At 44.2% G+C, this 14772-nt stretch overlaps 1 protein-coding gene across 2 annotated transcripts in view; it reads left to right on the top strand.

Annotated features, from left to right (window-relative positions):
• Window positions 1-14772, top strand: part of BCAR3 (BCAR3 adaptor protein, NSP family member) — a 115022-nt gene that overhangs the window by 79959 nt on the left and 20291 nt on the right. For both annotated transcript variants that reach the window (XM_069737627.1, XM_069737628.1), the window contains one exon: window positions 14385-14516. In XM_069737627.1, the coding sequence (XP_069593728.1) occupies window positions 14385-14516 (132 nt within the window). The remainder of the gene's footprint in view (window positions 1-14384; window positions 14517-14772) is intronic.

Raw genomic sequence — 14772 nt, 5'->3', positions numbered from 1 at the left:
TTATTCTATGAATCTGCAGGTAACTCACAATCTTGGTAATGGATGATTGTAGACACTTCTAGTAAAACATTGTTAACATTTTGCTGTAGAAATGGTTTTTCACATCTGATCAACTCTATACTGGAGCCTAGAAGACTATAATTAAATGTTATTTACCGTAAATTATTATTTGTTATTGCCCACCCCCCTCCAATGGACAAATTCTGCCAAATTTACTACAATGCTATAATGAGGCTCTGACTTGGTTGCCCGGCAGCTCTAAATAGGGTTTCCATGGACAGGCTTTGCACTAGTTACTGCATCTATCAAGTCCTGGGTGGGGGCACTTGATTTTACACTTATAACCCTGTACAGGGATGTAGACGTACACAGGGACCATGGGTTAAGTTCCCGGTGTAGCTGCTGGCTGATGTAGTAGGCTGGCAGGAAAGTTAGATCACAAGTCAAAATCAATAAATCGGGAATAAGAAAGAATTGGTAATTAGAAGAGTGGTAAAAAATGTGGTGCGAGATCAAACAGGTTGAACAAGAGCTGAAAAAAAAGAGTGTAAACTAGAGCTTGTATAAACTGTAACTGGCAGCTCCCAGCATTAAGCTGGTAGTTTTAGTAAGGTGATGCACTGTCCCATTCCCAGCACTAAGCCGGTAGTTTTAGTAAGGTGTTAGGGTACCGTCACACAGTGGCATTTTGATCGCTACGACGGCACGATATGTGACGTTCCAGCGATATATCCGTGACGTTCCAGCGATCTCGCTGTGTCTGACACGCTCCTGCGATCAGGGACCCCGCTGAGAATCGTACGTCGTAGCAGATCGTTTGAAACTTTCTTTTGTCATCTAGTGTCCCGCTGTGGCGGCATGATCGCATGGTGTAACAAAGGTGTGCACGATATTGTATACGATGTGCGCATAGTAACCAACGGCTTCTACATCGCGCATACGTCATGAAATAATCGCTCCAGCGTCGTACATTGCAAAGTGTGACAGCAGTCTACGACGCTGGAGCGATATTGTTACGATGCTGGAGCGTCACGGATCGTGCCGTCGTAGCGATCAAAATGCCACTGTGTGACGGTACTCTTACACTGTCCCATTCCCAGCACTAAGCCGGTAGTTTTAGTAAGGTGTTGTACTGTCCCATTCCCAGCATTAAGCCGGTAGTTTGTCCCATTCCCAGCACTAAGCCGGTAGTTTTAGTAAGGTGTTGTACTGTCCCATTCCCAGCATTAAGCCGGTAGTTTTAGTAAGGTGATGCACTGTCCCATTCCCAGCATTAAGCCGGTAGTTTTAGTAAGGTGTTGTACTGTCCCATTCCCAGCATTAAGCCGGTAGTTTTAGTAAGGTGATGCACTGTCCCATTCCCAGCACTAAGCTGGTAGTTTTAGTAAGGTGATGCACTGTCCCATTCCCAGCACTAAGCTGATAGTTTTAGTAAGGTGTTGCACTGTCCCATTCCCAGCATTAAGCTGATAGTTTTAGTAAGGTGTTGCACTGTCCCATTCCCAGCATTAAGCCGGTAGTTTGTCCCATTCCCAGCACTAAGCCGGTAGTTTTAGTAAGGTGTTGTACTGTCCCATTCCCAGCATTAAGCCGGTAGTTTTAGTAAGGTGTTACACTGTCCCATTCCCAGCACTAAGCTGATAGTTTTAGTAAGGTGTTGCACTGTCCCATTCCCAGCATTAAGCTGATAGTTTTAGTAAGGTGTTGCACTGTCCCATTCCCAGCATTAAGCCGGTAGTTTTAGTAAGGTGATGCACTGTCCCATTCCCAGCACTAAGCCGGTAGTTTTAGTAAGGTGATGCACTGTCCCATTCCCAGCACTAAGCTGGTAGTTTTAGTAAGGTGATGCACTGTCCCATTCCCAGCACTAAGCTGATAGTTTTAGTAAGGTGTTGCACTGTCCCATTCCCAGCATTAAGCCGGTAGTTTGTCCCATTCCCAGCACTAAGCCGGTAGTTTTAGTAAGGTGTTGTACTGTCCCATTCCCAGCATTAAGCCGGTAGTTTTAGTAAGGTGATGCACTGTCCCATTCCCAGCATTAAGCCAGTAGTTTTAGTAAGGTGTTACACTGTCCCATTCCCAGCACTAAGCTGATAGTTTTAGTAAGGTGTTGCACTGTCCCATTCCCAGCATTAAGCCGGTAGTTTTAGTAAGGTGATGCACTGTCCCATTCCCAGCACTAAGCCGGTAGTTTTAGTAAGGTGATGCACTGTCCCATTCCCAGCACTAAGCTGGTAGTTTTAGTAAGGTGATGCACTGTCCCATTCCCAGCACTAAGCCGGTAGTTTAAGTAAGGTGTTACACTGTCCCATCCCCAGCACTAAGCCGGTAGTTTTAGTAAGGTGTTACACTGTCCCATTCCCAGCACTAAGCCGGTAGTTTGTCCCATTCCCAGCACTAAGCCGGTAGTTTTAGTAAGGTGTTGTACTGTCCCATTCCCAGCATTAAGCCGGTAGTTTTAGTAAGGTGATGCACTGTCCCATTCCCAGCATTAAGCCGGTAGTTTTAGTAAGGTGTTGTACTGTCCCATTCCCAGCATTAAGCCGGTAGTTTTAGTAAGGTGTTACACTGTCCCATTCCCAGCACTAAGCCGGTAGTTTTAGTAAGGTGTTGTACTGTCCCATTCCCAGCATTCCCAGCATTAAGCCGGTAGTTTTAGTAAGGTGATGCACTGTCCCATTCCCAGCACTAAGCCGGTAGTTTTAGTAAGGTGATGCACTGTCCCATTCCCAGCACTAAGCTGGTAGTTTTAGTAAGGTGATGCACTGTCCCATTCCCAGCACTAAGCCGGTAGTTTAAGTAAGGTGTTACACTGTCCCATCCCCAGCACTAAGCCGGTAGTTTTAGTAAGGTGTTACACTGTCCCATTCCCAGCACTAAGCCGGTAGTTTGTCCCATTCCCAGCACTAAGCCGGTAGTTTTAGTAAGGTGTTGTACTGTCCCATTCCCAGCATTAAGCCTGTAGTTTTAGTAAGGTGATGCACTGTCCCATTCCCAGCATTAAGCCGGTAGTTTTAGTAAGGTGTTGTACTGTCCCATTCCCAGCATTAAGCCGGTAGTTTTAGTAAGGTGTTACACTGTCCCATTCCCAGCACTAAGCCGGTAGTTTTAGTAAGGTGTTGTACTGTCCCATTCCCAGCATTAAGCCGGTAGTTTTAGTAAGGTGATGCACTGTCCCATTCCCAGCACTAAGCTGGTAGTTTTAGTAAGGTGATGCACTGTTCCATTCCCAGCACTAAGCTGATAGTTTTAGTAAGGTGTTGCACTGTCCCATTCCCAGCATTAAGCTGATAGTTTTAGTAAGGTGTTGCACTGTCCCATTCCCAGCATTAAGCTGATAGTTTTAGTAAGGTGTTGCACTGTCCCATTCCCAGCATTAAGCCGGTAGTTTGTCCCATTCCCAGCACTAAGCCGGTAGTTTTAGTAAGGTGTTGTACTGTCCCATTCCCAGCATTAAGCCGGTAGTTTTAGTAAGGTGATGCACTGTCCCATTCCCAGCATTAAGCCGGTAGTTTTAGTAAGGTGTTACACTGTCCCATTCCCAGCACTAAGCTGATAGTTTTAGTAAGGTGTTGCACTGTCCCATTCCCAGCATTAAGCTGATAGTTTTAGTAAGGTGTTGCACTGTCCCATTCCCAGCATTAAGCCGGTAGTTTTAGTAAGGTGATGCACTGTCCCATTCCCAGCACTAAGCCGGTAGTTTTAGTAAGGTGATGCACTGTCCCATTCCCAGCACTAAGCTGGTAGTTTTAGTAAGGTGATGCACTGTCCCATTCCCAGCACTAAGCTGATAGTTTTAGTAAGGTGTTGCACTGTCCCATTCCCAGCATTAAGCCGGTAGTTTGTCCCATTCCCAGCACTAAGCCGGTAGTTTTAGTAAGGTGTTGTACTGTCCCATTCCCAGCATTAAGCCGGTAGTTTTAGTAAGGTGATGCACTGTCCCATTCCCAGCATTAAGCCAGTAGTTTTAGTAAGGTGTTACACTGTCCCATTCCCAGCACTAAGCTGATAGTTTTAGTAAGGTGTTGCACTGTCCCATTCCCAGCATTAAGCTGATAGTTTTAGTAAGGTGTTGCACTGTCCCATTCCCAGCATTAAGCCGGTAGTTTTAGTAAGGTGATGCACTGTCCCATTCCCAGCACTAAGCCGGTAGTTTTAGTAAGGTGATGCACTGTCCCATTCCCAGCACTAAGCTGGTAGTTTTAGTAAGGTGATGCACTGTCCCATTCCCAGCACTAAGCCGGTAGTTTAAGTAAGGTGTTACACTGTCCCATCCCCAGCACTAAGCCGGTAGTTTTAGTAAGGTGTTACACTGTCCCATTCCCAGCACTAAGCCGGTAGTTTGTCCCATTCCCAGCACTAAGCCGGTAGTTTTAGTAAGGTGTTGTACTGTCCCATTCCCAGCATTAAGCCGGTAGTTTTAGTAAGGTGATGCACTGTCCCATTCCCAGCATTAAGCCGGTAGTTTTAGTAAGGTGTTGTACTGTCCCATTCCCAGCATTAAGCCGGTAGTTTTAGTAAGGTGTTACACTGTCCCATTCCCAGCACTAAGCCGGTAGTTTTAGTAAGGTGTTGTACTGTCCCATTCCCAGCATTCCCAGCATTAAGCCGGTAGTTTTAGTAAGGTGATGCACTGTCCCATTCCCAGCACTAAGCCGGTAGTTTTAGTAAGGTGATGCACTGTCCCATTCCCAGCACTAAGCTGGTAGTTTTAGTAAGGTGATGCACTGTCCCATTCCCAGCACTAAGCCGGTAGTTTAAGTAAGGTGTTACACTGTCCCATCCCCAGCACTAAGCCGGTAGTTTTAGTAAGGTGTTACACTGTCCCATTCCCAGCACTAAGCCGGTAGTTTGTCCCATTCCCAGCACTAAGCCGGTAGTTTTAGTAAGGTGTTGTACTGTCCCATTCCCAGCATTAAGCCGGTAGTTTTAGTAAGGTGATGCACTGTCCCATTCCCAGCATTAAGCCGGTAGTTTTAGTAAGGTGTTGTACTGTCCCATTCCCAGCATTAAGCCGGTAGTTTTAGTAAGGTGTTACACTGTCCCATTCCCAGCACTAAGCCGGTAGTTTTAGTAAGGTGTTGTACTGTCCCATTCCCAGCATTAAGCTGATAGTTTTAGTAAGGTGTTGCACTGTCCCATTCCCAGCATTAAGCCGGTAGTTTTAGTAAGGTGATGCACTGTCCCATTCCCAGCACTAAGCCGGTAGTTTTAGTAAGGTGATGCACTGTCCCATTCCCAGCATTAAGCTGATAGTTTTAGTAAGGTGATGCACTGTCCCATTCCCAGCACTAAGCCGGTAGTTTTAGTAAGGTGTTGCACTGTCCCATTCCCAGCATTAAGCTGATAGTTTTAGTAAGGTGATGCACTGTCCCATTCCCAGCACTAAGCCGGTAGTTTTAGTAAGGTGATGCACTGTCCCATTCCCAGCACTAAGCCGGTAGTTTTAGTAAGGTGTTACACTGTCCCATTCCCAGCACTAAGCCGGTAGTTTTAGTAAGGTGTTGTACTGTCCCATTCCCAGCACTAAGCTGGTAGTTTTAGTTAGGTGATGCACTGTCCCATTCCCAGCACTAAGCTGGTAGTTTTAGTAAGGTGATGCACTGTCCCATTCCCAGCATTAAGCTGATAGTTTTAGTAAGGTGTTGCACTGTCCCATTCCCAGCATTAAGCCGGTAGTTTTAGTAAGGTGATGCACTGTCCCATTCCCAGCACTAAGCCGGTAGTTTAAGTAAGGTGTTACACTGTCCCATTCCCAGCACTAAGCCGGTAGTTTTAGTAAGGTGTTACACTGTCCCATTCCCAGCACTAAGCTGGTAGTTTTAGTAAGGTGATGCACTGTCCCATTCCCAGCACTAAGCTGATAGTTTTAGTAAGGTGTTGCACTGTCCCATTCCCAGCATTAAGCCGGTAGTTTGTCCCATTCCCAGCACTAAGCCGGTAGTTTTAGTAAGGTGTTGTACTGTCCCATTCCCAGCATTAAGCCGGTAGTTTTAGTAAGGTGATGCACTGTCCCATTCCCAGCATTAAGCCAGTAGTTTTAGTAAGGTGTTACACTGTCCCATTCCCAGCACTAAGCTGATAGTTTTAGTAAGGTGTTGCACTGTCCCATTCCCAGCATTAAGCCGGTAGTTTTAGTAAGGTGATGCACTGTCCCATTCCCAGCACTAAGCCGGTAGTTTTAGTAAGGTGATGCACTGTCCCATTCCCAGCACTAAGCTGGTAGTTTTAGTAAGGTGATGCACTGTCCCATTCCCAGCACTAAGCCGGTAGTTTAAGTAAGGTGTTACACTGTCCCATCCCCAGCACTAAGCCGGTAGTTTTAGTAAGGTGTTACACTGTCCCATTCCCAGCACTAAGCCGGTAGTTTGTCCCATTCCCAGCACTAAGCCGGTAGTTTTAGTAAGGTGTTGTACTGTCCCATTCCCAGCATTAAGCCGGTAGTTTTAGTAAGGTGTTGTACTGTCCCATTCCCAGCACTAAGCCGGTAGTTTTAGTAAGGTGTTACACTGTCCCATTCCCAGCACTAAGCCGGTAGTTTTAGTAAGGTGTTGTACTGTCCCATTCCCAGCATTCCCAGCATTAAGCCGGTAGTTTTAGTAAGGTGATGCACTGTCCCATTCCCAGCACTAAGCCGGTAGTTTTAGTAAGGTGATGCACTGTCCCATTCCCAGCACTAAGCTGGTAGTTTTAGTAAGGTGATGCACTGTCCCATTCCCAGCACTAAGCCGGTAGTTTAAGTAAGGTGTTACACTGTCCCATCCCCAGCACTAAGCCGGTAGTTTTAGTAAGGTGTTACACTGTCCCATTCCCAGCACTAAGCCGGTAGTTTGTCCCATTCCCAGCACTAAGCCGGTAGTTTTAGTAAGGTGTTGTACTGTCCCATTCCCAGCATTAAGCCTGTAGTTTTAGTAAGGTGATGCACTGTCCCATTCCCAGCATTAAGCCGGTAGTTTTAGTAAGGTGTTGTACTGTCCCATTCCCAGCATTAAGCCGGTAGTTTTAGTAAGGTGTTACACTGTCCCATTCCCAGCACTAAGCCGGTAGTTTTAGTAAGGTGTTGTACTGTCCCATTCCCAGCATTAAGCCGGTAGTTTTAGTAAGGTGATGCACTGTCCCATTCCCAGCACTAAGCTGGTAGTTTTAGTAAGGTGATGCACTGTTCCATTCCCAGCACTAAGCTGATAGTTTTAGTAAGGTGTTGCACTGTCCCATTCCCAGCATTAAGCTGATAGTTTTAGTAAGGTGTTGCACTGTCCCATTCCCAGCATTAAGCTGATAGTTTTAGTAAGGTGTTGCACTGTCCCATTCCCAGCATTAAGCCGGTAGTTTGTCCCATTCCCAGCACTAAGCCGGTAGTTTTAGTAAGGTGTTGTACTGTCCCATTCCCAGCATTAAGCCGATAGTTTTAGTAAGGTGATGCACTGTCCCATTCCCAGCACTAAGCTGGTAGTTTTAGTAAGGTGATGCACTGTCCCATTCCCAGCATTAAGCTGATAGTTTTAGTAAGGTGTTGCACTGTCCCATTCCCAGCATTAAGCCGGTAGTTTTAGTAAGGTGATGCACTGTCCCATTCCCAGCACTAAGCCGGTAGTTTTAGTAAGGTGATGCACTGTCCCATTCCCAGCACTAAGCCGGTAGTTTTAGTAAGGTGTTACACTGTCCCATTCCCAGCACTAAGCCGGTAGTTTTAGTAAGGTGTTGCACTGTCCCATTCCCAGCACTAAGCCGGTAGTTTTAGTAAGGTGATGCACTGTCCCATTCCCAGCACTAAGCCGGTAGTTTTAGTAAGGTGATGCACTGTCCCATTCCCAGCACTAAGCTGGTAGTTTTAGTAAGGTGATGCACTGTCCCATTCCCAACATTAAGCTGGTAGTTTTAGTAAGGTGTTGCACTGTCCCATTCCCAGCACTAAGCTGGTAGTTTTAGTAAGGTGTTGCACTGTCCCATTCCCAGCACTAAGCTGGTAGTTTTAGTAAGGTGATGCACTGTCCCATTCCCAGCACTAAGCTGGTAGTTTTAGTAAGGTGATGCACTGTCCCATTCCCAGCATTAAGCCGGTAGTTTTAGTAAGGTGATGCACTGTCCCATTCCCAGCACTAATCCGGTAGTTTTAGTAAGGTGATGCACTGTCCCATTCCCAGCACTAAGCCGGTAGTTTTAGTAAGGTGATGCACTGTCCCATTCCCAGCACTAAGCCGGTAGTTTTAGTAAGGTGATGCACTGTCCCATTCCCAGCACTAATCCGGTAGTTTTAGTAAGGTGATGCACTGTCCCATTCCCAGCACTAAGCCGGTAGTTTTAGTAAGGTGATGCACTGTCCCATTCCCAGCATTAAGCCGGTAGTTTTAGTAAGGTGATGCACCGTCCCATTCCCAGCATTAAGCTGGTAGTTTTAGTAAGGTGATGCACCGACCCATTCCCAGCATTAAGCCGGTAGTTTTAGTAAGGTGATGCACCGTCCCATTCCCAGCATTAAGCTGGTAGTTTTAGTAAGGTGATGCACTGTCCCATTCCCAGCATTAAGCTGGTAGTTTTAGTAAGGTGATGCACTGTCCCATTCCCAGCATTAAGCTGGTAGTTTTAGTAAGGTGATGCACTGTTCCATTCCCAGCATTAAGCTGGTAGTTTTAGTAAGGTGATGCACTGTCCCATTCCCAGCATTAAGCTGGTAGTTTTAGTAAGGTGATGCACTGTCCCATTCCCAGCATTAAGCTGGTAGTTTTAGTAAGGCGATGCACTGTCCCATTCCCAGCATTAAGCCGGTAGTTTTAGTAAGGTGTTGCACCCATCCCATTCCCAGCATTAAGCTGGTAGTTTTAGTAAGGTGTTGCACTGTCCCATTGCCACAGGAGGGAGCACATCACTACTTTTGGGCAGCACACAGTCACTGGTGGATTAATAGTTGAGTATATGCATGATACTAGACAATTCTAGGCGGTTTCATCAAAGTAGCAAAAGTAGTGGATACCTCCATTTTTAAGAACATTTTAATCAGATATACTATGCAAGGACAGACTATTATGGGGGCAAATCTACTCTCTCGTTAGATAAAATTGCACAAAATATACTTCAGCCTTGAGTTAATTGGAGTCGTCTGATGTATTCATGCGAAGAACGCTTTCCCTTCCCTTAGTGGTGACTGACATCTGTCTGCAGTGAATATGTATCTGCGAATCTCCGATCAGTCCTATTAGCCAAACCTCACAAGATTTTTTCATAGAACTACATAGTCTGAAGACCGATCCACTTTCCATTGCAAAATAAAATCTTCCCTAACGGGATCAGTGTGTGTATATCCATATTCTGAATGACCAGAGGCTAAGACGCTGCAAATCTAATCTGAATCCCTAAAAGTCCATTATTGACATATGCAGAACTGCGGTTCCAGAATCGATGCACTAATACTGTGCTAATCGGAGATAAAGCTACAGAATGGCAGGTGCAGCCCTCGGGATCCTCTCGTAATCCTGTGTATGAGCAGTAATCCATGCAGATCTGGTTAATAATTTGCAGCTTTTAGGCTGTCAGCCTTGTTGTATGTATTGGCTGCACACGAGTTATACCTTGCAGTCATATGCCTTGTACTGTGGATATACAGTTATATGAAAAAGTTTGGGCACCCCTATTAATCTTAAGCTTAATGTTTTATAAAAATTGTTTTTTTTTGCAACAGCTATTTCAGCTTCATATATCTAATAACTGTTGGACACAGTAATGTTTCTGCCTTGAAATGAGATTTATTGTACTAACAGAAAATGTGCAATCTGCATTCAAACAAAATTTGACAGATGCATAAGTATGGGCACCCCACCAGAAAAGTGACATTAATATTTAGTAGATCCCCCTTTTGCAAAAATAACAGCCTCTAGTCACTTCCTGTAGCTTGTAATGAGTTTCTGGATCAAGGTATTTTTGACCATTCCTCTTTACAAAACAATTCCAGTTCAGTTAAGTTTGATGGTCGCCGAGCATGGACAGCCCTCTTCAAATGATCTCACAGATGTTCAATGATATTCAGGACTGGGGACTGGGATGGCCATTCCAGAACAGTGTAATTGTTCCTCTGCATGAATGCCTGAGTAGATTTGGAGCGGTGTTTTGGATCATTGTCTTGCTGAAGGATCCATCCCCTGCGTAACTTCAACTTTGTCACTGATTCATGAACATTATTGTCAAGAATCTGCTGATACTGAGAGGAATCCATGCGTCCCTCAACTTTAACAAGATTCCCGGTGCCGGCATTGGCCACACAGCCCCAAAGCATGATGGAACCTCCACCACATTTTACTGTGGGTAGCAAATGTTTTTCTTGGAATGCTGTGTTTTTTGGCCACCATGCATGACGCCTTTTTGTATGACCAAAGAACTCAATCTTGGTTTCATCAGTCCACAGGACCTTCTTCCAAAAAGAAATTGGCTTCTCCAAATGTGCTTTTGCATACCTCAGCCGACTGTTTGTGGCGTGCTTGCAGAAACGGCTTCTTTCGCATCACTCTCCCATACAGCTTCTCTTTGTGCAAAGTGTGTTGTATAGTTGACCGATGCACAGTGACACCATCTGCAGCAAGTTGATGCTGCAGCACTCTGGAGGTGGTCTGAGGATTGTCCTTGACTGATCTCACCATTCTTCTTCTCTGCCTTTCTGATGTTTTTCTTGGCCTGCCACTTCTGGCCTTAACAAGAACTGTACCTGTGTTCTTCCATTTCCTTACTATGTTCCTCACAGTGGAAATTGACAGGTTAAATCTCTGAGACAGCTTTTTGTATCCTTCCCCTGAACAACTATGTTGAATAATCTTTGTTTTCAGATCATTAGACAGTTTTTTTGAGGAGCCCATGATGCCACTCTTCAGAGGAGATTCAAACAGGAGAACAACTTGAAAGTGGCCACTTTAAGTAGCTTTTCTCATGATTGCATACACCTGGCTATGAAGTTCAAAGCTCAGTGAGGTTAGAAAACCAAAAAATGTGCTTTAGTAAGTCAGTAAAAAGTAGGTAGGAGTATTTAAAACAAGAAAATGATAAGGGTGCCCATACTTATGCACCTGTCAAATTTTGTTTGAATGCAGATTGCACATTTTCTGTTAGTACAATAAACCTCATTTCAAGGCAGAAACATTACTGTGTCCAACAGTTATTAGATATATGAAACTGAAATAGCTGTTGCAAAAACAAACAAACAATTTTTATAAAACATTAAGCTTAAGATTAATGGGGGTGCCCAAACTTTTTCATAAAACTGTATTATGGACCCTAACTGTGCACAGTACACACGGGGCTAGTATTGGGGATGTTGGCGTGCTCTGCTGTGGACCTGTTGGCAGCACATCACAGTGTATGGCTCATTGTCAGCTGAGATGAATGAATCTGAAAAGCTTTTATCTGTTTTCAGAAGGAACACTCTGTGCCAACATATCGGGGTCTTTTTCAGCAAAGTTCCCAAGCTGTGTTTTCCAAGCTAGAAATAAGAATAGTTTCCAGTCTAAGTTATAGATTCTAACAGGTGAAAATAACTTGTGTGGACTTTATATGAATAAGTTTATCAGCAGACAATACCACCCGATTATAGCTATCGTCACCATGAAAACGCCGTACAATCTGCCGCCACCATATTATAGAGCAAGAGGAGCTGACGAGATTGAGTTATGTAGTTTTGTGAGAAGCCAAAAACTCTTTCCATGTATATTCACAATTCACACAACATCTTGAAAAATCGCTAGTGGTTTCTTCATTATTTAATGGACGGATAAAAATAACTAGAACATTGTAGTAAATAAGATATCACAAAAACCATGGGGAAAACCCTCCAAAGATTCGCTGGTGGCCAAAACTGTAGGAAAAATGCTCAGGAAATTACCAAAAAAAAAACACAAAAGACTCTTTGGGAGAGTGAATTAGTCTTCTGCTGGAAAAACTCTGCTAGTTCACATTGTGTGCACTTACCCTAAGGGTGTGTTCACACTAAATTATGTCGCTCAGTTTTCAGAGCAGAAACTCTCCAATCAAAACTCGTGGTTTCCGGGAGAGTTTCTACTATAAAAAAAAAAAAAAAAATAAAAGAAATGAGCGAGCATAACCTAAAACAGCATCAGGAAACTAAAAACTCCAAAGACTTCCCAAAGAATGAGTGTTATTCGAAGCTGTTTCCACTCTGAAATGTCGTGTCTGACCACCATAAATGCTCTGTATGCGCATACCCTAAATGGGGATATTCTGATCACAGCCCTATGGACAATTAAGACACAACCAGTCCAATCATGGCACAAAAAATGAGAAAATTATCATTATTAAAGTCCAAATTCTGCAGTTTATTTTTGTTCCATTGATAGCAGCAGAGAAATGAGTTATTGTAAGTCTTCAAAGGTTTCTAGAGCAATTTTGTTTTGTAATATTCTGCAGGCCGATGAGCAGATACAGTGGAGCTCTTTGTAGTGTGTATGTGGCGGTATGTTAGGACTTATTACAGTGTTATTTATCAGCTATTCTATTATCTATGACCATTTCTCTTTTATTTTTTTTATAGCTTTCATAAAGGCAACACACACCCACTCGCTCAGAGGCAATGTTGGTTTTATTTCTATTAGTTTTTTTACATATTCTGTAATAATATCTTTAAAGAAGACCTGTCACCAGGTCAAAATCAGCCGGTTTTTGCTCTTATGTTATTTCCACTGCTCCCCTGAGTATTTGGTTTTTAATCCGCCATTTGGTTTTAGAGATACGGGCCTTCTTAGTTAATGCAAAATGTTATGGTCTTTACAAAGGGATCCTCAGGGGCGAGTCTTTAGGCTGCTCCGCATTATTACCCTGTGAGCTTCACCCCCTTAAAGACCCGAAAAAGTAGCACTATATAAAAAGGCTCATATTTCTAGAGCCACATGGTGGAATTTACTTTTAAAAAAAAGTAATAATGGAATAATGAGGGAAACAGCGGAAATAAAATTAGCGAAAAAAACGGGAAACTTTTGACCAGGTGACAGGGCCTCCTTAAATGTTCACACTTGTATGATATTTGCCTATAACATCGCATTTCTTTCATGCAGGATCCCACTTTACTTCATCTACACGTTTCTCTTAATTGGGAGAAATCTCATGGTTTCAGAGACGGCTTATGTAAAATTGAAACCTAAGCTGCACAATCCTCTCATTACATTTTCCATATTCTTAAGCATTCTCTAAAGACTCCTTTTGTGTCTTTGACGTCCCACAATGGTGTCTGGTACGTGAGTGATTGGTAATGGGAGGATTAGATGGGGCCTGTCACCTGGAATTAACATTTTTTTCATGATGTATGGCGTCCGAATGATTTATCCAGGTTGCAGGGTTTTGTTATACTGATCTCCTTCCCATAAGTGGCCGTTAGTCCTTTTATCATGGTACTTAAAGGGACGTGGTTATCTGATGAAAATAATACATCCTATACATGAGCTTCTTCTATGGCTTTGGGGTTTCCGATGTACCATGTCCCGGTGCTCGGTTTTACCATGGACCTTTGTCATCCCATGGGCGGAGATTTATTTCTATACCCATGTATTGTCTCTATATGTTAGAAACAATTTAAATGGGAATCTGTCACCAGGTTTGTGATCCCATCCAAGAGCTGCATAATGTAGGGGTAGAAACTCTGATTCCAGTGATGTATCACTTGCTGGGCTTCTTGCTGTAGTTTTGATAAAATCCCTGTAGTTCTCTGAATGCTTAGCTGTGTATAACCTCACCGGCATCACTGATTGGATGTGTTATGCGTACACTGCGCATAGGCAGAAAGCAGCCAAGCAGTGGTGGGGACGGGGATGGACTACATCACTAGAATAAACCTGCTTATCTGATCTCTTGCTGATAAGTGACTTTATCAAAACTACAGCAAGTAGCCCGATGATACATCGCTGGAATCAGACTCTCAACTGCTCTCAAATTAGGTGGAAAAAATCTGGTGACAAACTCCCTTTAAGGAACTTTATATGTAGCCTATCCACATGTATATAAGTGTATTATTACAATCCGTGCCATTGGGGGTTCAACTATTAATATGAGTATTATTTATTTAGAGGTAGTCTATCCCTCTTTTTATGCTGCGTCTGGTCATTTATGGGTTAAGTGCTAACAGTCTATAGGCAGAGGCCATAAACCTAGTACAAAGGGCAGCTGGGAGATCTGAAAGTAAGGTATCTGAGCCCAGGTGTAGCCTCTGTGCATCCGATCCCTGCATGGTGGCCTTTGATCATGGAGGCAGGCTTAGGAACACCCACCTCCGTGGGACTGGTGACAGCGCATGTGACAAGTGACAAAATGAAAGTTCCTGTTTGCATTGCGGCTGCTGAAGAGGCGGCCAGGTGACACCGGCTCCGGGGAGAGTCACATTCACCTGTTGTGTCTTCCAGTTCTCCAAAGAGCGATATATCATGGATGGAGGGACACCTGACAAACTGAAGAAGGAGCTGGAGGAGGAGCTGAAGCTGAGCAGCGAGGACTTACGCAGCCATGCCTGGTACCACGGACGGATCCCTCGCCAGGTGAGTGCAGCAGGAGGGAAACAATGGGTTAAAGGGATTGGAATAATGCAATATATGAAGAAGCTGGCACTGAATAATGCTCCTGGATGGGGTGAGCAGTACACGTGTGTATGGTGAGCAGCAGGTGTCGGGGCGGATTGTCACCACACCTGACCTGTTTGCTTAACACACCTTCCCATAAGTGACGGAGCAGACGCCATCATCACGAAGAATATAATGACAGTCCGGTTAGTAAAGGGTCATCCAATGAACTGGA

The sequence above is a fragment of the Ranitomeya imitator genome, chromosome 8, assembly GCF_032444005.1.
Source record: "Ranitomeya imitator isolate aRanImi1 chromosome 8, aRanImi1.pri, whole genome shotgun sequence".
Classification (NCBI taxonomy): domain Eukaryota; kingdom Metazoa; phylum Chordata; class Amphibia; order Anura; family Dendrobatidae; genus Ranitomeya; species Ranitomeya imitator.
Note: the sequence above shows the minus strand (reverse complement) of the source record. Positions and strands in the feature narration are given on the sequence as shown.